The sequence below is a fragment of the Muntiacus reevesi genome, chromosome X (genome assembly GCF_963930625.1).
Source record: "Muntiacus reevesi chromosome X, mMunRee1.1, whole genome shotgun sequence".
NCBI lineage: Eukaryota > Metazoa > Chordata > Mammalia > Artiodactyla > Cervidae > Muntiacus > Muntiacus reevesi.
Genome location: NC_089271.1, coordinates 31,392,354 through 31,416,972, shown reverse-complemented (window position 1 = coordinate 31,416,972; position 24,619 = coordinate 31,392,354). Strand labels below are relative to the sequence as shown.

Here is a 24,619-nt window from a genome sequence, read left to right as displayed (position 1 = left end):
AGAAGCTCTATACAGTCAGCAAAACAAGACCAGGATCTGACTGTGGCTCAGATCATGAACTCCTTATTGCCAAATTCAGACTTAAATTGAAGAAAGTAGGGAAAACCACTAGACCATTCAGGTATGACCTAAATCAAATCCCTTACGATTATACAGTGGAAGTGAGAAATAGTTTTAAAGGACTAGATCTGATAGACAGAGTGCCTGATGAACTATGGACGGAGGTTTGTGACATTGTACAGGAGACAGGGATCAAGACCATCCCCATGGAAAAGAAATGCAAAAAGGCAAAATGGTTGTCTGAGGAAGCCTTACAAATAGCTGTAGAATGAAAAGAAGTGAAAAGCAAAGGAGAAAAGGAAAGATATTCCCATTTGAATGCAGAGTTCCAGAGAATAGCAAGGAGAGATAAGAAAGCCTTCCTCAGCGATCAATGCAAAGAAATAGAGGAAAACAACAGAATGGGAAAGACTAGAGATCTCTTCAAGAAAATTAGAGACACCAAGGGAACATTTCATGCAAAGATGGGTTCGATAAAGGACAGAAATGGTATGGACCTAACAGAAGCAGAAGATATCAAGAAGAGGTGGCAAGAATACACAGAAGTGTACAAAAAAGATCTTCACAACCCAGATAATCATGATGGTGTGATCACTCACCTAGAGCCAGACATCCTGGAATGTGAAGTCAAGTGAGCCTTAGAAAGCATCACTGTGAACAAAGCTAGTGGAGGTGATGGAATTCCAGTTGAGCTATTTCAAATCCTGAAAAATGATGCTGTGAAATTGCTGCACTCAATAAAACTTGTTTTCATTCCTTAATAATCATTAATTAAATATGGATTGTATATTAATTATATGCAGTTTGTGTTTACACATAATTTGTATGTAGTATATGTATTAAATATTATTATAAATTGTGTAATAGTTGCATATATTATATAATATATATTATACATAGAATATATAATTTATATGCATATTTTATATAATTTATATATATGTATTATGTACACATATAAAAATGGTGAGTAAAAAATTCACCATGTCAAGTCATATTGCCGTTAAGTTTGTTAACTAATAATTATTTTTAAGGAATTTGCCATATGTATGTTTTCCCTAAACTGACACCAGGGAGTAAATCTCACTACTTGTATCACTATGTGGTGCTTTGAACATATTAAATATTCAGCAAATAAGAGCTACCACAAAAACCTGGAAATCCATTTTGAATTTCATTCCCTCTTTCCTTTTCTTCACTAGTGTTCTCAGAGTTAAACAAAAACTTGATTTTTTAAGTGTACTTTGAATGGTGAAAATTGGTGTAAGGAATTGGTGGTTGGTACCTGGCAAAAATGATATGAGAAATAACACGAAAAGTTAAATGTGTCCTATAGTGATAGCAATTTTTAGTCTACAAACAATAATCTTATAAGTCATCTTTCTTAGTCCTCAGAGGCAATCCTTTAAAAATATGCTTATTATTCCCATGTCACAAGTGACCCATTAGAGCTCGAATAATGGAAAGTATGTTTATATGAAATGGTTTAAGAAATGGAGAATATATTAATGCTATATTAATAGCAGTGTTATTCATGATAGCCTCAAAATGGCAGCAACCCATATGCTCATCAACTGATGAATAAGTAAATTGAGTATATCCATACAATGAAATAATACTCAGTAATGAAAAATAATGAAGTACTGATACATGCTACAGCATACATGAACCTTAAAAACATTATGCTAAGTGAAAGAAGCCTCTCACCAAAGACCATATATTATATGATTACATTTATTGGAAATGTCCACACTATGCAGATCCAAAGAGACAGAAATAAATGAATGGTTGCCTAAGGCTAGAAGATTGAAATGGTAGCATTGCCTCCCAAAGCAACTGCTAAAGCCTTTTCTAGAAACTGCAAACCAGAAAGATCATTTTCTACCCTAGGTGAGTATGGAAAATAGCAAAAACTTTGTTAGGGTAATCCATTATTTTAACAAAGAAGAAATTAAATGTTCTTTTTAAATGTAAATATGGAAACACAGTTTGAAATATGCTTTGAACTCCTTTCAGTTGTGAGGTTGAAATCATGTCGAGGAAATTATTATTTTTGTTGTTGTTGTTTGGTGGTTTTTACCAGCCATTGGGGAAGTGGCAGCATTAATTATAACAAAACAAGTGTTTTCTTATTTTCTAAAACTTTAAAAGTGTGTTCTTTTGTTCTTTAACCCTAGATTGCTGACACGATATCTTTCTTTTCTTCTTTTAAAAAAAAAATGACAAGAACTCGTAACATGAGATTTACCCTCCTAACAAACTTTTAAGTGTAAATAGAGTGTCAAATGGTGTTGTAGAGCAGATTTCTAGAATTGACTCTTGCACGATTGAAACTTTGGGGTTTCCTGGATGATGTGGTGCTTAAGAATAAACCTGCAATGCAGGAGACACAGGAGATGTGGGTTCTACCTCTGGGTTGGGAAAATCCCCTGGAGTAGGAAATAGAAACCTATTCCAGTATTCTTGCCTGGAAAATCCCATGGACACTGATTCAATACATGGTTTTGAACACTTGGTGTGTGCCATGAAAATAATGGATACTAGGTATTTAGTGGAGAAAATTAGGAGGGTGATTTATGTCTTCATGGAGCTTATAGGAATAAAGATAGTGAACAAATGAATATCTAAATTATATTATCATAGATTATAATCACTTAGAAAATATTATTCTGGGGTGATGACATTTGAGTCAAACTCCAAGGATGTGCAGGAACCAGCTGTATAATGAGTTATAGGAAGGATATTAGGAAAAATGGAAATACACACAAATGTCCCAAAGTAGAGAAGTGTTTGACATGTCCAAGACAGAAATGAGGTCTGGGGGGAGGAAACCGGCAAATCATGGAAAGATTAGGATAAAATCAGGATGGAGGTCATGCAGGCTACCCCCTAGAGGCTCCTGTAAAAAGTTCAGGTTATATTTCAAAAGTGTTGAAATGTCTAAAAGAGTTTCGGTTAAAGAAATTAAGTAATCTGATTCACATTTTTGAAAGATCGAAGAAGGGTCAGAGCAGAAGTAGGTAGGTAGGGGAAATTGTAGCCACATAGGCATCACCTTGGACTAAAGCTGTGGTACAGTAGACAAAGGAGACGTGCAGGCAGGCCTTGAAGTGCCGATCATCTGGGGAGGTGTAGTAGGAAGTACTCTTACCAAAAATTACAAAGAATCACTTTTGCTTCCTATGGAGATAACAGGAAAAAAAAAGTTTAGGACAGCCAGCAAAAAGTGCTCCCTATGGCCAGAATTTCAAGCTCTGTTGTTAGTCCCTACAACTCCCTGTTAAGATGCAGAGATTGGGACAGGAAATGAAGGTTGACCTGAGTTAGCTCTTTCAGCTCCAGATCAGAAACTTGACCTTATTTACTCTTATATGCAGGAAAGGGGTTCTTTTGTTCTGGAAGACAAAATCTGTATCACTTTGCTTTTCAAGTCCTGAAAAGAAAAGAAGAAAAGCTGTTTGTAAATGGTCCTTTTGTTTTCATAATGTTGTCTTTATCAATACCACCAACAGCATGAATAATGGACATATTTATTTAAGCTTAATATGTGCTTCATTCCATGAGATACAGGAATTGCTCCCTGACCTTGAGAATCTTGAGAACATGCTAAATGCCAATGGAGCATGAAAAATAAAAAATGTTTTGAACAGCTATTTAGCAGGAGTTCTTAAAGATAGGTGTGATGAACCAGAAGGGCTAATGGTAGAAAAAGTGGAAAAGAAGGAAAATGCAGCAACCCCCTCCACAAAGACTTCCCTTATATTCGAATAAATATTTCAGTAATATAGAATTTATACTTACCACAGACCTGTTGTGTGCGCATGCCAAGTTACTTCAGTTTTTCTGATTCTTTGTGACGCTATAGACTGTAGCCCACTATGCTCTTCTGTCCATGGGATTCTCCAGGTAAGGATACTGGAGAGGGTTGCCATGACTCCTCTGTGGGATCTTCCTGACCCGGGGATCCAACTAGCATCTCTTAAGTCCCCTGCATTGGCAGGCAGATTTTTTATCACTTGTGCCACCTGGGAAGCCCAAAGACTTGTTTAGAATATTGTGATTGCAGTAGAAAGTGAATAATTTGTTCAGCAGGTGATTATTAGAGCAATGATTGTGAAAAGATCCAGATTTCAGTTGATTCATTGGTTGTTGTTCAATGGCTCAGTCATGTCCAACTCTCTGCGACCCCACGAACTGCAGCACGCCAGGCTTCCCTGTCCTTCAGCATCTCTCAGAGCTTGGTCAAACTCATGCCCATTGAGTCGGTGATGCCACCCAAAAATCTTGTCCTCTAGCACCCCCTTCTCCTCCTGCCTTCCATCTTTCCCAGCATCAGGGTCTTTTCTAATGAGTTGGCTCTTCCCATGAGGTGGCCAAAATATTGGAGCTTCAGCATCAGTCCTTCCAATGAATATTCAGGATTGGTTTCCTTGAGGATTCACTGGTTTGATTTCCTTGCAGTCCAAGGGACTGTTAAAAGTCTTCTCCAGCACCACAGTTCAAAAAGCATCAATTCTTCGGTGCTCAGCTTTCTTTATAGTCCAACTCTCACATCCATACATGACCACTGGAAAAACCATAGCTTTGACTAAATGGACCTCTGTCGGCAAAGTGATGTCTCTGCTTTTTAAAACACCATTTCGGTTTGTCATAGCTTTTCTTCCCAGGAATAAGTGTCTTTTAATTTAATGGCTTCAGTCACCATCTTCAGTGATTTTGGAGCCCAAGAAAACAGTCTGTCACTGTTTTCCCATCTATTTGCCATGAAGTGATAGGACCAGATGCCATGATCTTCGTTTTCTGAATGTTGAGTTTTAAGCCAGCTTTTTCACTCTCCTCTTTCACCTTCATGGAGGCTCTTTAGTTCCTCTTTGCTTTCTGCCCTAAGGGTTGTGTCATCATAAGGGTGGTGCCTTAAGGATGGTGATTCATTGGAGACATGGCTTTTAAAAAAATTCTGAGGAGATCTTGGATAAAATCCCTAGAAACCCATATGCTTTGCTTGTGTCAGAACACATCTTGGACCCTTCATGGGAATGAAGTGTGAGCAACAGGATCTTTTAGCAGGAGTGGCGTAAGTACAAAGACTTGCCATAAGTCAAGTACATAGTATAACGTACATAGTCAAGTACATAAGTACGAAGAGTGACAGGTTTTGGTTGATGAATAGGGTATTTATGATGATGGGACTTCAGGCTGAAAGTTCACTGGGTTCCAATCACAAAAGACCTTGGATGTCAAACTAAGTAAATAACTTATATTTTGGTTTTGGAAATTCAAGTTTCCATGTGTGTAATGTGTTGTTTTGCTAAGTCTCTTTTAAAATTAATTTATTAATTTTAATTGGAGGCTAATTACTTTACAATATTGTACATGTTTTTGCCATACATTGACATGAATCAGCCGTGGGTATACATGTGCTCCCCATCCTGAACCCCCCTCCCACCTCCCTCCCAAGGACGGTTCATATCAATAGTCTGTTAGTCATACTGTGAGTCCCCTTTTCTTTCTCGACATCTTCTGCCAGTGTCCACATTGTAAAGAAATGCTGGTATTATGTCATGGTTTATGTCATTTAATAAGGTTTGGAATTGCACAAGAAGGTCTTTTTTGGTTACATTGTTTCTCTGTCATTCTTTTAGTTATGAGGGATGGGGAAGAAATTGGAGTATATTTGATATGGAATAAAAAGAAATAGAACTTCAACTTGAAAGTTTTTCTAAAGTAGCTATGTCAAAGAAGTAGGAAGTGCTGTTGGTCCAGTTAGCTTCTACACATACACACAGAACTCATACAAGTCATCAGTAATTGCTACTTATAAGTGATGGAAAGTTTAAATTGCAGTCAATTTCATATTCACAGCAGAAATGTCAATGTTTTTAAATGATGTCACTCTCCAGACTGCTAATAAATATTCTCTTTCTCTCTCCAAATGGATTACTTTCCCCATCTTCTATGTAAGTACCGCCTAATAGAAATATAAGACATATATGTAATTTAAAATTTCCTAGTAGTCATATTAAAAAAGAATTAATTGCACATTTTCTTTGAACAGATGCATCCAAATATTATCCTTTTACCATGGAAACAGAAATTTTAAATTATAGGGATATTTCTACGTTATTGTTGTGCTGAAGTTTCAGATTCTGGTGTTTCTTTGCACTTGTAGAACATCTCTATTCAGACTAAGCACATTTGTATCTAGTGGCTACCCTATTGGACAGCACAGTTCCATATTCTTTCTCTCCTTTCCATCATTTCTGTAACATTTAAGTGCCTTTCTTTTCTCTGAGTAGTTTTGTTTTAACATTTTTTGGTGGGAGATATAGTTGTGATTCTTTATCAGAAAAGTTCCATATATAACCTACTGTTCTGAGATCTCGGCATTATTGTGATTACTCTGTTCTACAATGTGAAAACAAATCTAAATTTTCAAAGTAGATCTGTTTACCTTGCTTTTCAGTTAGAGTTCTTTACCCCTTGACAGAGACGTGTGTGTATCAGAAAATACAGCATTTAGTTCCACACAGGCTCTCTTTTTTTTTAGTTAATAATGAAATAATCTTGCCTTATCTGGGCTCTCATTTGCTCACCTCTCCTTTCTATTCTCTAAAGTCCCTCACCCTTTTAAGTCAATTGGATAAAGCAGAGGAATTTTTAAAGAAAAAAATACAAAAGACATTTTTAGATGTCAATTTGATCGTACTTGGTCATCACTATCCTTCACATGACTATACTGATGGACTGGGGATCAATGTGACTTTTTTTTAACCTTTCAGGATAGTAGGGTATACAACATGGTATCCCTTAATGTTTACTTTTCAATAATCCACAACACATGCTTCCAAAACTACCATCACTTGGATTAACTTTAATTTTGTAGGATATATTTCCTTAGTCATAAAACATTAAGAAGGTCATAAAAACATCTGTATTTTTAAATGGCACTTTAGCAAATAGAATTGTGGAAATTGTCATAAGAATCTTTAAGATGCATGATTTATAAGTAATGTATGGCTAAATGTTAAGTACCCAGTCAGTTTTTCATGGGCCTGGGCTGGACCAAATGATGCCAATAGAACTCTTATGAAATTTTAGAATGGTTGGTTATTAAATTGGATATGTTTATTGTCTTATTGCTTTCAGTAAAGAGCAAGAAGTATCAGTTGAGTTTTAAGCTCTATTTCTATCCATAAAAGAAAGATTGGGATTTCTCTAGATGGTGTAGGGCTAGTTCTGCTTCTGTATTGGAATCACAAGGGCAGCATCCACACGCATCTCATTGACTGGTAGGTAGAGCAGCTCATACTATGTTTGCCCTCAGGTGCAACTAGCTTCTGCACAAGACTGTTTTCTTTCACTTTAATCAGAAACAGTAATCCTTCACTAGTATTCTCCATTATGTCTAGTTTAAATGAGATCAACTATGTTTTTTATAATCACTGTTAAAATAAACCATGTGGTTTATAATCACTATTCAGCTACTACAAGGTAAATCACATTGGCTAATTGATTCATTTTTACATCTAGGAGGCAAACATGAATAAAATATATGTGTTTGATTTTATCTTATAAATTAAGAGTCATCCATTATATCTGCAGACCTAGCCTCTAAGTCCTAGATTCGTATGTCCCACTACTTCCTTAACCTTTTTTATCTAGACATCCCAGTAAGTTCCAGAAAGATAAGCTCTTGGTGGGCAGCTATGCAATCAACAGCCACTTCCTTCTTGGTCCCTCTCACTTCACAGAAAAAACCAATACTTGTGCAGGTGCACAATCAGGAGACTCAGAATCATCTTTGATATTCCCTGTTCTCCACCCACTCCCTCTCCAATTTCCATGTCTGTGCTTTTTATCTCCTAAATAGCTCTCACATCCAAACTTCATATTTATTATCATCACATAACTCCAAACTACTATGGTTTTTTGCCTAGACCACTAAATTATCTCCCCTATGTTCATTCTTGATACTGAGAAACCTGTATTCTACATTTCAACCAGAATTATCTTTCTGAAGGAAAATGTAGCCATCTCACTTTGTGTGTGTAATATGTTCAATGAATTCCATTTGCTCTTACTTTAAAGGTGCCTCAATGGCCCTGCATAATATGGACATTGCCTGCCTCAAGTCACAGCCTCATTCATGCTTATATTCTTCTTACTCCATATTGCTGTCTCATGTACTGAAGACAGCATAGGCTTTCCTACCTCAGATCTTGTGTATATAATCCTCCCAGGAGCCCTAGCATAGCTAATTCTTATTCATTCATATCTTTACTCAAAAGTTAATCCCTATAAGCTCTCAGTCTATATATGATGTTCCTCTTATTCACTGTTGTAATACTCTATATTTCTCCTTTCTAAAATTAATTACAATATGATCAAAACTATATTAGAATAGTATCTGGCTCCATGAGTAAAATATGAAGCTTCCATGGTGGCTCAGGTGGTAAAGAATTTGCCTGCAATGTGGGAGACCTGGGTTTGATTCCTGGGTCAGGAAGATCCCCTGGAGAAGGGAATGGCTACCCACTTCAGTATTCTGGCCTGGAGAATTCCATGGATTGTATAGTCCAGGGGGTTGCAAAGAGTTGGACATGACTGAGCGACTTTGATTTTCACTTGTTAGAATAGTATCTGGATCCATGAGTAAAATATGAAATTAATGAATTTAAGAACTCTCTTGTCCTCATTATTGCATCCCTCAAAGGTATCATAGAGGCCAAAAGATAATTGACAATCAGTAAATACTTGAAATAATAAATTAATAAATCATATGTAATACAATAAATATTAAATATACACAGATATTTCTCATGTGTATGAGAGAGAGTTGTTGTTGTTGTTTAGTCTCTAAGTCATGTCTGACTTTGTGACCCCATGGACTATAGCTTGCCAGGTTCCTCTGTCCATGGGATTTCCCAGGCAGGAATACTGGAGTGGATTGCCATTTATTTCTCCCGGGAATCATCCCAACTCAGGGATTGAACCTGCATCTCCTGGATTGGCAGGTGGATTCTCTACCAGTGAGCCAGAAAGAGAGAGACTTTTTTTTTTTCATGCAGTGGTGCTCATATTTCTGTAGAAATCTAACATTCCTGGTTAGACTGTGATAAAAATTGTCGTTTTATCCAATTTCAAAATGGTAGAATTTAGATCATGATATTTTCCCTTTTCAAAAGAATTCCAGGAGAAAACAAAAATACATGTGTGTGCATTTTCTCATCCTCTCTTTCTCTGTCTTTACAATATGAGGTGCACTATATGTTTTCTTTGCTGTTTGTTCATTTTTAGCCAGACTAATAAATTTTAAATTTAGAAATGAATTGTACCAGGAAAAAAAATCATTGGAATGAAAGAAAATCTACCTTAGTAATCTAGAAACCATTGCAGTGGGAAAGGATAAGAGAGAGAAATAAGAAAGTCCATTTGAGCTATTCAAAATTTAGAAGGCTCCATAGGAATTAGAAAGACTTAATAGTCTGAATTCTCCAGGTAAATTCTTTCTTCTCATGTTCAAATTCTATGCTTCACCAAACACAGGTTTCTTTCTATGTTGCTGGCAAAGCTTTCTGTTTTTATGCTCAAGGCTATACTCTTTAACCTGCAGTCATTCATTCAACGAATACTGAGTCCTTGCATGGCAAGATACTGGTCACTAAACTAAACCCATGTGTTCCTTGGTCTCATAACGCTTGTAATCTTGGGAAAGATGCACCCATTAATCACAAAATCAGATGGTTATTTTTATACATCTCACATGCATGTTTGGATGGAAAAGTCTAAGGCCAGATCTCTGAAACTAAATAAAGAAGCCTTATCCAGGCTGGGAAGGTCTGAGAAGATTTCCTTGAGAATGACCTGGTGGACACAGAAGCTGAAAGATGAGAAGGAATTAGTGAGACTAAGGGTAGTAGGTGCTGGCTAGCTAAGAATGACAGAAGTCCTGTGTCCACGGAACACAGAGAGGAGAGAGTTATGCAAAGTGAGCCTAGAGAGGTGAACAGTCTAGAAGGGCCTCGTAAGAGCCATGGAGAGGGTTCCAGACATTAACAGGAGAAAACTGAAACCATGCTAATGGATTTTATGCTGTGATGTAAAATCATACATCAGTTTTGTGTTTTTAGCCACTGAGCAACAAAGATAGATTGAAAGAAAGCAAAAGTACACATGGAGAGACTAGGAAGGCTCTTTCCTTGTGTGGGTTTTTGCTTGAGCTAAATAAGCCTCTGAGATACTAACAAAGGCATTTGATCTTTCCTCGACTTGCCCTGCCTTCTCTCAGAATAGAGTGGGAGTTTACTTTAGCTCCCAGTGGGAGGACTTGACGTCTTGCATAGGAATACTGATCAGAAGCAGTTGTACAGAAAAAGATCAACAGTTCAGAAACTGAAATATTTCCCTTCTCATTAAACTGAAAGATCAGAAGGAAGCGATAAAAGGGAAGATAAATTAGGGGCTCCCTTAGAAGTGAAGGGACTAAAAGGTGAGCTTGGAGCCCATTGGGTAACTAGTCCCACAGCTCTTCAGATGTAAGGATTTCCTGGTTGATGAACCTATACAGCGGTAGTGAGGTAGGCAGTTCAGAAACTATGGATTTGCTAGGTCTCCTTTCAGTTCTAGCTCTCCTCAAAGCATCGCATCTGTGAAACAGCCAGGACGTTTTCTCAGGATGTAGATAGTGAGGAAAAGAAGTGTCCAAATATCCCCAATCAGAATACAGAATAAGATTTTCCATCCATGCAGCATAGTATATAGAGCCCACATGCAATGATGGTCTGGACTAAATATTTGATCAGGGTTTTGAAGAGAACCATTATTCAGTTATTCATTGAATAATGCAAGATAATGCATGCTTTATTGGCATTTTGTTTAAATTAACAGAAAGAAAAAATAGAAACACCAAGTTGTGGTTATTTCCTAACATCTAGCTAGAATTCTGTTAGTTAATAGAAGAAAGATTGATCAAATGTATAATTTAATAATTTAGAACGTTTCAGTGTTCATCTTCTTCTGGATTTGAGAGATTTTTTGTGTGTGCTTCTCTGTGCTGAAAAATAATGGATTTTTTCACTTTATGGCATTTTGTCTGTTTATCTATCTATTTATCAATTGATCTATCTCCTTTCCGCCCTCCTTTGATCTATTACATGTAGGTGGATGCTGACTGAGGTTTGGACAATCTGTAGTATTATAAAATAAGTAACCATTTTTTCTTGTATTGTGCTATGCTACCTTATCACCTTGGTAATAAGCTGACAAATCTGAAAATCTTTATTTCCTTATTTAATGTAAGTACAATTACATTTATAGTCTTTCCCCAGGATACTACTAATACCAAGGTTATCCTCAGTATAAACACTTTTCCAAATACATAGTTAATATGCTATGTAATATAATAAAGTATGCCTCATATATATACTTTAAATGACCACTAAATATTAGTGAAGTCGCTCAGTTGTGTCTGACTCTTTGCAACCACATGGACTGTAACCTACCAGGCTTCTCCATCTATGGGATTTTAGTATTATCCAGTGCTAAAACAATGCTATTTAAATAAACCTAAACAAAACAATTAGATCTTTTTTGATATCATTTCCCTTATTCTCCATCTATTATGATTTGATTTTTCATCTGATCATAACTCTCTTTGCAGGATCAAGTGGGAAAAAGCTTTCAAATTCACTGTGTGCGTGTGTGTTAGAATATTCATATGCTTGGATAGTATGTGTTCATGTGTGGGCATTTTGTGTGTGTGTGTAAATTATTTTAGAGCAATATCTTTGCTTTGGCTATGTATCTGGCTCTCTCAAATATAAAATTAGTTCAGAGGAAACTAGTCCTCCCCACAAATGAAAGAACATGAGTGTCTCTCTTCAGTATTATTAACATAGATGAAACTTTGTGTTAAACTCAGAGTTTTCTGTTTAGCCCTGAGTGTGTCCCTTTCACTTTCCTATTATCTTGCATCTCCCTTCTAGCTACTGTAATAGCAAATATACTATGTACCCAGCAATGGATGCAGTAATAAGCAAATACAGAGACAAATCTAGAATAAAATGTGGCATCTTATTAAGGTCCACAGAGGCCTTCTGTGGTCATGGTTCCCAGTGACTCCCCTGCCCTAATACCCCGACTCTACCTTGCTCACTGTGTTCTTACTACATTTTCTGTATTCTCCCATTTTTGGGCTCTTAGACTTGTAATTGTGCTAAGTCACTTCAGTCATGTCCGACTCTTTGCGACTCTATGGATTGTAGCCCGCCAGGCTCCTCTGTCCATGGGATTCTCCAGGCAAGAATACTGGAGTGGTTTGCCATTTCCTCCTCCAGAGACTTGATATTACCTGGAAACCTTTCCTCTCTATATTCATAAGGCTCCCTCTTTTAGTGCTTTTAAGTCTGTTGTCAAATGATACTTCAAAAGAGAGGATTTTTAATTTACTATCTAGTCACTTCCCACTCCAGTGTTCTTGTCTGGAGAATCACAGGGACGGGGAGCCTGGTGGGCTGCCATCTGTGGGGTCGCACAGAGTCGGACACGACTGAAGCGACCTAGCAGTAGCAGCAGCAGTCACTTTCTATCCTTTTTAATTTTATTCTATATTTGTATTATATTCAAAGAGTTTCTGTAACATATAGGCTTTTTTCAAATAATGAAAAGATAGAAATCCGCAGTGCATACTAAACTACTTAAGAAATGGAATATTGCTAAAACCACTGATGTACTTGATTGCTCCTGTCAAATTCCTTTCCCTCCCTCCACGCCCACCCTCACCATCATCTCCAGGGAGATCTTTTGTCTGTCTGTCTTCCTCAGTGTCATTCCCTGCTCTTCCCATGAAAATTACACTTCCTAGGATTCTTCGTTTAAATTGGCTACCTGCTTGATTCAGTCCGTGGAAGACACTTGGAGGTTACTGAAGGTGAGAAGAGGAGAGAATCTATGATATTCTCTTCCCTTCTCATTGTTTCAGGGTGCATCTCCATCACTGAGAATGAATCCTCCATTTCTAGCCCTTTCTGGAAACAGCATACCTCAAGGACTCTGCAGCCCCAAAGAGAAAGCCCCTGTGAATTCAGCCCCTGCCGGGTGTTTCCAGTTATTGGTTTCCTCCCTTTGCCTCTCTGACCTTGAAGATGATAGGGCCTTCCATTGCTCATCTGTTGATTACCCACCAACCCTTGTGTAAACCCTCATTTACCCCAAGATTTTCCTATCTAATTCTCTATCTTAAATTCCTTTTTATTGCATTTTCCAGGAGGATCTTCCCCACTTATTTCTACTAATTTCCCCATTTATTTCTATTAGTCATTACAGTCTCTTGATTTGTTTGTTAATTTCCTGACTCACCAATTAGATTTTGAGCATCATGAGAGCCAAGACTTTGCTTTCAAATTTTTTACTTCTTGCTTCCCTGGTGCTCAGAGCACTGAATAAATATTGGCTGAATGAAGGCATAATAAATGACTTCCATTAATTCTCCCCAGAGTATCTCCATCCCTGATTTTATAAATGAGGTCTAAGATGCTCCAATCTTAAGTAATTTGCCAAAGCTAGTGAATGGAGAACCAATTCCAAGGCACAGGCTCACTGAAGTGCAGAATCAGACTTGCTACTTGTCATGCTACACAGCCTGTTTCTGTACAAACAAAATGGAAAAGCAGTTCTGTTCGATGTTCATAAAAGAACCTGTTGATCTTTTTCAAATAAAAGTAATCCTATTATCTTCATCAATACTTTATATACTTATCGTTCTCTCCTGACATATATTAATCATCTGGATAAAATGGAACTGATGCATATCACCCGTGGCATGCTTCTAATAAATGTTGTTTCCCAATCACTGTGCCAAGGGGAAGTAGCACTGTTGGATTCAACATACCTTCTCCGTGTCTCTACCCATAGACCCATCTCCTGCTAACTCTTTGCTTCATCATAACTAAGTACTCCTTTACTTCAGTACTATTCCTGAGAGTCATCTTTGTTTTTATTAATAATTACCAAGCATTCAAATGTATCTCATCAGTAGAGACAGAAACACATTATTTGTATGAAAGAAAGCAGGGAGGTCTAAAGTATCACAGAGACCTTTTGCCATCCTTCCATATGAAATCAAAAGTGCTCAGATTGACAAAGGCCTCTAAAAATAAATCTGGGCATGAACTGACAAATAGATATAAGTCCCTTGAGTACAATTCTCAGTATCCCTCTCTAACACACTCTAAAAATGTAGTTTCCATTTGAAAACCCCACTGATTAGCATACAAAATACTTTCCCAAGTTCTTTTCCTTTAGTTTAGAAGGAACTGGTATATAGAAATGAAATCCATATGCTATGTTAAAAATAATATGGTTTAAATAATGCCATTTGCTCTAGTGATTTGAGATAGTATTTTGCGCTGTGGCTTTATCTATTTAGGAAAATTCTCAGCCATTATCTCTTCAAATATGGCTCCTGTACCACATCTCTCTCTGTGATTCTGGGATACATTTATGTCACTTTGCTGTTTTTTCTATATCTTTTATTCTGTCATCTTTATTTTCTGTTCTTTTGTCCCTCCATGCTTCATTTGATATATATATATATATATATACATATATATATGCATATATATGTATATATAATTTATTTCTGGCCTATCTTCAGATTTACTAATTCTCTGTTTAGCTTTGTCTAATCTGCTTTGAAATCCATCCACTGTTTTGTTACTTTTCACTTATTGCATGTTTAGTGTAATTTCTTTTTTATCCTCCTTAAACCACTTAAAATCATTTTTATCATTTCCAGTTTTCTAACAAAATTCTCCACCTTGAACATGGTCAGTATAGCTACTAGTCACATAATCTGTATGGGTGTGTGTATAAAATAGAAAATAATATATAGTAATAAATGATATATATAAACATATATGCATTTTAGATTTTAAGCATATATAATGATATACAATGCACACATTGTACTTTCCCATATATACTTTTATTCCCTTATTTTAGGTATAATTGGAATGAATGTATGTGTGTATACATATATATATATACATATGTTAGAGAAAATGCATTGTTTGTTGGTGGGTTTGACTTTCAAATTAAATAATCTTGGCTGAAAATCCTGACTATGACACTTACTAGATGTTTGTGAGCAAATCAGTTGGCCTTCTTTTATAACCTTGGTTTCCTCAAATGTAAATGGAATAAAAATGCATGTCTCAGAGGTTTATTGTAAGAATTAAGAATCATAATATGTGTGATCATTATTAAGGTTTCTGACACACATTGAGCACACAAAAATTGTTTCTTTAGTAAGATAAGATATGAAATTATATAATTTAAAATATCACCTACTGTTGATAATGGTACTGTTTTCCCCCAAAGCAAATAATACAGAAAGAGGGTAGCCTTCAAAGTCAAATATACATGAACTCTACTTGGATTATCTGTGTTACCTTGGGCAAATTACTCAGCATCTCTGTTGCTCCATTTTTGCACAAGTTACTCTGTTGCTCCATTTCCTCACCTTAAAAAGCATTAATTTAACCATGCAGATCTTGCAAGATTAAACGTCATATATGCATAGTTTCTGTCATAATCGTATTCTACTCTGTATTTTCAGATTTTCACATTTTGTTAATATTTGTAAATAGTATGATTGAGTTTTCTGGCAACGTAGAAAGACAAATGACAAAATTTTAAATGGTTAAATGTTTCTCTGTGTTTTTCCCTTTCAATAAAGTTTTGGACACTTTACCCACCGTGCGGTATCAGGAGACCATGAGTACCATCCTCACGTGGATCCAACAGTCAGAAACCAAACTCTCTATACCTCAGGTTACTGTCACGGAATACGAGATCATGGAGCAGAGACTTGAGGAGTTACAGGTATGTGACTGTTTAAAAATCTTGATACATCTCTCAAGTCTTGCTCATCTATCAAGCAGTCACATTGTTATAACCTTAATACAATACTAGAATTAAAATAATCGTGGCAAGTATGACAGTTGGCCAGCTGAAAAAATGAAAGTTGTAAAAGCATAATATTTAATGTATTTGTACCTCTCTCCTTAAGATAAAGATTCCGTATTTGGAGACAATGATATGATGTACTCATGAAATATATTCTTTCTTGCTCAGTGTGTATTTTCAGAAACACAGATTTTGGTTATTATAAAAGCTCTGGTATTATTTCCTCCCCTTTGCTTGCTGATTTATAGCTCATATTTCCAACCAGCAAGTGGTAAAATTAATGTAGTTTTAAAATTAGTTTTAATTTAAACTCATTTGATGTAATATTGTAATTAGTTTTTGGGGTTCTATTAACTGTATTTTAACAGTTTTATATTAGGAAATAAAATGCTAATATTGGAAATGAAAGATGTAATTCATATACGATTTTAGGATGCCTTCCTACTAATTCTGAAAAACCTGTGGTGTATATCTAATCACATTTTATTTTGTAAGGCATTGAAACACATTTGTGTATTATATTTTAAGAGCTGAGATAATATGTCCACGTTTTCTGAATTAAGAAAACAAGTTAAAACTTTAACTTTGTTGTATCAGGAGTTCTGTTTTGGGAATTGAATATTATTTACTAAAAAAATTTTAATTTTAGAAGTATTTCTTCACAGAAATCTTTAAACATTTCCCAGTATACATCATCCTAATTAAACTAGTTCCTCTACTATAATACAAAACAAACTATAACTGTTTAATCATTTTTCCTTTTTGTGTTATTTGCAACACCTGGAATAATTTTAAAACTTACTTTGAGAGTTATGTGACTTAATAGAACTATAAATGTAAAAAAACATAGCAGTACACAGGTATAGCAGTTAGGGGAGTGGGTTAAGTATATAGGAAATGGTACACAGATAAATGGAAGAGTATATTTCCATTCATAAAGCAGTGATGAAGGGAAAATTATTTGTAACTATTATTGGGAAAATAAGTTATTAACTTACTGAAAACAATGAAGTCAGAACCTTGTGTCAAATGTTACACCAAAACAAACTACTACATAGATTAAAAATTCAAAAACACTTTAACAGGCATAAATTTTGTAGAAAATTTTAATAAAACTCTACAAATATATGATGGGGAAGCTCAAAAATCAGTGGAAGCGATCACAACATTGTAAAAGTACCAGAGCCAATCTTAAAGAAAAACAAAAGAAGGAAAACATCTGTCTGAATAAGTCATTAATGAGGTAGTCACCAAAAAAGAAATAATGACTATTATTCCTATGGAAAATTGTAACTCAAATTGAAAAGGATGTACAAATTTACAAAATGGGATATCATTTTTGCATATGAAATTGCAAAAATAAATTAATACATAAATGAATACAAGAAAACAGAGTCAGATATAGCGAATATACCAATGGTTGCCAGAGGAGAGAGGGGCAAAATGGGAGTAAGGAATTAAGAGGTACGCACTATCATGTGTAGAATAAGATACAAGGATATCTTGGGCAGCACAGGGAATAGAGCCTGTATTCTATAACTTTAAATGAAGTATCATCTACTAACACGGGTTAATGTTTTGAACACCTGAAACTAATATTTTAAATCAACTATAATTAAAAAAAAAATTGTAAGGATGTAGAACAAATTGGCAAAATGAGATACTATCTTTTACATACTAAGTTGGAAGAACAAAAAGACATAAGAAAGAAAACCGAAAGCTATAGTAAGTACAGGGGCTTCCCAGGTGCCACTAGTGGTAAAAAATCCACCTGCCAATGCAGAAGACATAAGAGATGTGGGTTCCATCCCTGGGTTGGGAAGATCCCCTGGAGGAAAGTATGTCAACTTCAGTATTCTTGCCTGGAGAATCCCATGGACAGAGGAGCCTGGCGGGCTACAGTTCCTGGGGTCACAAAGAGTCAGACACGACTGAAGTGATTTAGCACATAGTATGTGCAGTTGTGGCAGCAATGAACTACATTCTCACTTACTGATGGGAATGTCAATTGAATGAAAATTTTGCCAAGGAAAACTTTCCAGATCTAAATACATAGAGATATAGATAAATAGATCATAAACATAATTTAAGAGAGTAGAAAGGTTAACATTAATTTATTCAAGTAATAATGAAAAATGGTTAAAAGAACTACAGGAGCAATTAAAGTCTATGTTTTTGAAAATTACTTAATAACTTGGGAAAAGGCTCACAATAAATTGCTTAGCTCAAAATGTATGTGCATACTATGTATTGTGTAAATAATCAAGGGTAACAGTTTAATAAATAAAAATAAATTTAAAATAACTTACATATCACAAAATAAACATTATGCACCCATAAGATTATGTGTTTTACATAATTATGTGTATGTGTGTATAACATATGATCAGATATTCAGTAAAACAAAAACCTGGAAATTTATCTAAAAACAGTTGTATATAATGGGTATTTTTGCCCATTTTAAAATCTTAAACCTTTATTCATTTATAACCAGAAAGTAACATTTAAATAAATACTGAATAGAGCAATTCTAAACTTATGCATCCTATTATAAGGGGTGGAATAGATTATACCGTACAAATGTGAAATGAAGTTTGTAAATTCCCCCCAAAATGATCTGAAAATTTCACTGTGATACTACAAAACAGAACAATGCCTTTTGAAGAATAAGAAACTTCCATTAACTGGCATGAGTAAACTATCTATATGATTTAACTTATTCAGAATTGTGTTATCACATATATCAATCTTATTTAGTTACATTTTTATCTATGAAGATGAGAAATTATCTTGCTGAAGACTTATAGTTAAGTTTACTTATAATTAAGTTAAACTCCATTAATTGAATCATAAATATAATTATTGATATACAAATAAAATGTAATAAAATTAGATGAGCTAAAGCTCTTTGTTTCAATAAGATACAGTTTTGTATATATTCCACTTTGTTGATAAGAATAGGCATAAATTTTTAAATACAATATTACTAAATAATGTGTAAATTACTCTTATGATTGAAAATAGATTTTAAGTTGCTAATTATTTCACATCCGATGTTACATCACTTATTATTTTAAATGTTTGAGCCACATAGCTTTCATTTTAAGTACACTTGATTTATATGAAACTCATCAATGAAATTGAACAATTAAACTCATTAATATTCTTCATTTAGTATAAAGGCACTTTCTTTTTAATTTTGAGGCTTTACAAACTTCTCTGCAAGAGCACCAAAATGGTCTAAACTATCTCAGCACCACTGTGAAAGAGATGTCAAGGAAAGCACCCTCTCATATAAGCCAGAGATATCAGTCGGAATTTGAAGACATTGAGGGTCGATGGAAAAAACTCTCTGCCCAGCTGGTTGAACGTTGCCAAAAGCTAGAGGAGCAAATGGCCAAACTCCGAAAACTTCAGGTAATTCAAGATTTTACTTTTTATATTGATTTTTATTTGTTTTTCTCCTAATGATGAGTTATATAATTAAAAGACATAGTCCCTTAAAGTCAGTGATAAGGCCAAAAGATACAAATTTGTCTCGAAGGACAGTAGTAGTTTGCCTATTGATTTTAAGAAAGCATTAAGAGTTCTGTTTCTTTGATTTTCTTTAGAATTAGCTTTTTTCCCACCAATAACAATGGGAATTAAAAAACTTTTCAGCTCAATAAATTTCAAAACCCATCTTCTTTTTAGTCTTGTTATCCTCTAAATAATTATTTAGCTTATGAATAAGGCTTCCCTGGTGTCTCAAAGCCTGGAGAAGGAAACAGCAACCCACTCTGGTATTCTTGCTTAGAAAATCCCATGGATGATGCAGGAGACTGCTTGCAGTGCAGGAAAATTTTTTTTCCAGAAAAATGGCTGCATTGTTATTTTGGTTGTAAAATATATATAAATATATATATATATATATATATATATATATATATACACACACACATACATATATATACACACAGGCTAACTTACATATGTTGGCTTTAATTGTGACACATTATCTAGAGCTGGGTGACTTCCTTGTTGGCTCAGTGGTAAAGAATTTGCCGAGTTGATGTGTGTGTGTGTGTGTGTGTGTATTTGTTGTTCAGTCGTGTCCAACTGTTTGCGACCCCATGGACTGCAGCACGCCAGGCTTCCCTGTGCTTCACTGTCTCCCAGAGCTTGCTCAAATTCATGTCCACTGAGTCGGTGATGCCATCCAATCCTCTCGTTCTCTGTTGTCCCCTTCTCCTCCCGCCCTCAATCTTTCCCAGTATCAGGGTCTTTTGCAATGAGTCAGTTCTTCGTATCAGGTGACCTAAATATTGGAGATTCAGTTTCAGCATCAGTGCTTCCAATGAGTATTCAGAACTGATTTCCTTTAGGATGGACTGATTGGATCTCCTTGCAGTCCAAGGGACTCTCAAGAGTCTTCTCCAACACGATAATTCAAAAGCAGCAATTCTTCGGCGCTCAGCCTTCCTTATGGTCCAACTCTCACACCCACATATGACTACTGGAAAAACCATAGCTTTGACTAGATGGATCTTTGTTGGCAAAGTAATGTCTCTGCTTTTTAATACACTGTCTAGTTTTCTCATAACTTTCTTTCCAAGGGCTAAGCATCTTGTAATTTCATGGCTGCAGTCACCATCTGCAGTGATTTTGGAGCCCAAGAAAATAAAGTCTGTCACTGTTTCCATTGTTTCTCCATCTATTGCCATGAAGTGATGGGACCGGATGGCATGATCTTAGTTTTTGAGTTTTGAGTTTTAACCAGTTTTTCCACTCTCCTCTTTCACCTTCATCTTTAGTTCCTCTTTGCTTTCTACCATAAGGGTGGTGTTGTCAACAAATCTGAGGTTATCGGTATTTCTCCTGGCAAACTCAATTCCAGCTTGTGCTTCATCCAGCCTGGCATTTCACATGTACTCTGCACATAAGTTAAATAAGCAGGGTGACAATATAAAGCCTGGATGTACACCTTTCCCAATTTGGAACCAGTCATTTTTGCAGATCTGGTTCTAACTGTTGCTTCTTGACCTGCATATAGATTTCTCAGGAGTTGGGTAATGTGTTCTGGTTCCCATGTCTTGAAGAATTTTCCAAAGTTTGTCATGATCCACACAGTCAAAGGCTTTGGCATAGTCAAAAAAGCAGAAGTAGATTTTTTTCCTGGAACTCTCTTGCTTTTTCTATGATCCAGTGGATGTTGGCAATTTGATCTCTGGTTCCTCTGCCTTTTCTAAATCCAGCTTGAACATCTGGAAGTTCTCGGTTCATGCAGCACTGAAGCTTAGCTTGGAGAATTTTAAGCATTACTTTGCTAGCTTGTTAGATGAGTGCAATTGTGTGGTAGTTTGAACATTCTTTGGCATTGTCCTTCTTTGGGATTGGAATGAAAACTGACCTTTTCCAGTCCTGTGGCCAGAGCTGAGTTTTCCAAGTTTGCTAGCATATTGAGTATAGCACTTTGACAGCATCATCTTTTAGGATTTGAAATAGCTCAGCTGGAATTCCATCATCCCCACTAGTTTTGTTCATAGTGATGCTTCCTAAAGCCCACTTGATTTCACATTCCAGGAATTCTGGCTCTAGGTGAGTGATCACACCATCGTGGTTATCTGGGTAATAAAGATCTCTGTTGTATAGTTCTTCTGTATATTCTTGTCACCTCTTCTTAATATCTTCTGCTTCTGTTAGGTCCATACCATTTCTGTCCTTTTTGAGCCCATCTTTGCATGAAATGTTCCCTTGGTATCTCTAATTTTCTTGAAGAAATCTCTAGTCTTTCCCATTCTATTATTTTCCTTTATTTCTTTGCATTGTTTACTTAGGAAGGCATTCTTATCTCTCCTTGCTATTCTTTGGAGCTCTACATTCAGATGGGTATATCTTTCCTTTCTCCTTTGACTTTCACTTCTCTTCTTTTCTCAGCTATTTGTAAGCCTTCTTCAGACAAGCATTTTGCCTTTTTACATTTCTTTTTCTTTGGGATGGTTTTGATCACTCCTGTCTAATGTTACAGACTTCTGTCTATAGTTCTTCAGGCTCTGTCTATCAGATCTAACCCGTTGAATCTGTTGGTTTACATATATATAATGGGTGAAGGAGCTTCCCTGTTTATGCAGTGCTAAAGAATCTGCCTCCACCCAGGAGACGTGGCTTCGATCCCTGGGTCAGCAAGATACCCTGGAGAAGGAAATGGCAACCCACTCCAGTATTTTACTTGGAAAATCTCATGGACAGAGGAGCCTGGGGGGCTACAGTCCATGGTGTCACAAGATTCAGAAATGACTTAGTGACTAACCACCACCACCAAATAAAAAGTTATCTGCCATGTAATATGGTCACATAATTTCATCAGCATATTTCACTTGCAATTTTATATATAACTTTGATCCCATCACCTTACACAAACCAACTTCTACTGACTTAATTTGTTTGAATAGTGCCACCTAATTACCCAAACATTAGTAAACCAACAACTGCACTGTTGTCTAAAGTTTAAAACATCTGGTGATGCAGGTGATATCTCTCTTATGTGGTAAATTATTGCAAAAACTGTGAATGCTGGAAAAAAGCTTGAAAGCATCATGGCATGATGGAAAAGCATCAGAATAGCACACTTCTGGATTTAATCCCCAGTCCAGCTCCTTAGCAGTTTTTGCTTACCATTCACAAACCAAAAGACCTAGCAGTTTTAATTATTTTTAAAAACACAACATCTACAGTAATGTTTCTCGATGTATGAACATATGCGTACATGCATACACATACACACACATATAAAAACATAATTTTGCCTGAGCTAGTGGCAAAAGAGGGTACAGTTATGTGGTCCTTGCCATCAAGGAGCCCATGTCTGGTGAAGGAGAAAGGTGAATGTATCCATTTCCTATTGCTGCTGTAATAAGTTGCTGTAAATTTAATGGCTTGAAACAGCATACATATATTGTGGTTCTGGGTATCAAAAGTTCAATGTTAGGCTCAGTGGGCTAAAATCAAGGTATGGACAAGGCTGTGTCCTTTCTGGAGGCTTTAGGAGGAAATTTATTGCCTTCATGGGAAAGAGATGGGGAAACAGTGGAAAAAGTGTCAACCTTTATTTTTGGGGGCTCCAAAATCAATGCAGATACTGATTGCAGCCATGAAATTAAAAGATGCTTACTCCTTGGAAGGAAAGTTATGACCAACCTAGACAGCATATTAAAAAGCAGAGACATTACTTTGCCAACAAAGGTCCATCTTGTCAAGGTTATGGTTTTTCCAGTGGTCATGTATGGATGTGAGAGTTGGACTGTGAAGAAAACTAAGCGCCAAAGAATTGATGCTTTTGAACTATGGTGTTGGAGAAGACTCTTGAGAGTCCCTTGGACTGCAAGGAGACCCAACCAGTCCATCCTAAAGGGGATCAGTCCTGGGTGTTCACTGGAAGGACTGATGCTGAACCTGAAACTCCAATGCTTTGGCCACCTCATGCGAAGAGTTGACCCATTGGAAAAGACCCTGATGCTGGGAGGGATTGGGAGCAGGAGAAGAAGGGGACAACAGAGGATGAGATGGTTGGATGGCATCACTGACTCGATGGACATGAGTTTGAGTAAAGTCCATGAGTTGGTGATGAACAGGGAGGCCTGGCATGCTGCGATTCATGGGGTCACAAGGAGTCGGACACAACTGAGCAACTGAACTGAACTGAACTGAACTTTTAGTTTTGGGAAACTACAATCTTGGTTCATGTTTCCATCTTCATCTTTAAAGCCAGGAGTGTAGCACCTCCAAATTTCTCTCTTATACTCCTGCCTCTATCTTAATAAGGATCTTTGATCATATTGTGCCCATTTGGATAACCCAGGATCATCTCCTTATCTTGATATCCTTAACTTAATCACATCTGCAAATTCCTTTTTGCCATGTAAGGCACCATATTGACAGCTTCCAGGGATGGGTGCCTGAAATCTCGAAGGGTCTTTGTTTAACCTGTCAGGGTAAGTAATAAAACAGTGCAGTGAGCATGACAGTAGAAAGAGAAGAAAAGACTGGGAAAAGGAGTTATGATTTGTTCTTGGGATATGAGTTATCTGACTGCACCTGGAATACGTAGAATTTAGGCACCTAATAAAAGATGGAGAAAGAGTTCCTGACAAAATGAAGCAGCGTGTTCAATTAACTGAAAGTTGTTCAATATTGGAGAGATAAAAGATGTGTCTGGAGATTAATAAAAGAGGTGATTGGCGAAGTAGACTGAGAGCAGATCAAGAATGAGTTCGATGCCATGCTTTGGAATATGAATTATAATCTACCTATGATGGGATTAACATAATGACAATGTGGAACTATTATTGGTACTTTAAGAGGAGGGAGATAAAATAATATATTTTTTATACATCACTTTGAGAAGAAGAAGGAGGTGAGATGAATACTGGTACCACTGGAGAGAATGGTTAGAGTAGGGTGAGACTGAAGTAGATGCCAGAAAGAGCTAATGAAGTAGTCAAAGAGGCAGTGGGAAGATCTGAACTAGGAGAGTGGCCGTGTGGGCCAAAGAGCAAAGCTAGATTCAGGAAATGTCAGCCAGATAATAATGTTGAAGTCTTTAGATTTAGTCAGA

At 36.3% G+C, this 24,619-nt stretch overlaps 1 protein-coding gene across 2 annotated transcripts in view; it reads left to right on the top strand.

Moving 5' to 3' along the window:
• The window catches only part of DMD (dystrophin), a 2,163,935-nt gene that overhangs the window by 762,503 nt on the left and 1,376,813 nt on the right, over positions 1-24,619 (top strand). For both annotated transcript variants that reach the window (XM_065915496.1, XM_065915495.1), the window contains 2 exons: positions 15,797-15,942; positions 19,231-19,443. In XM_065915496.1, coding sequence (XP_065771568.1) covers positions 15,797-15,942; positions 19,231-19,443 — 359 coding nt within the window. The remainder of the gene's footprint in view (positions 1-15,796; positions 15,943-19,230; positions 19,444-24,619) is intronic.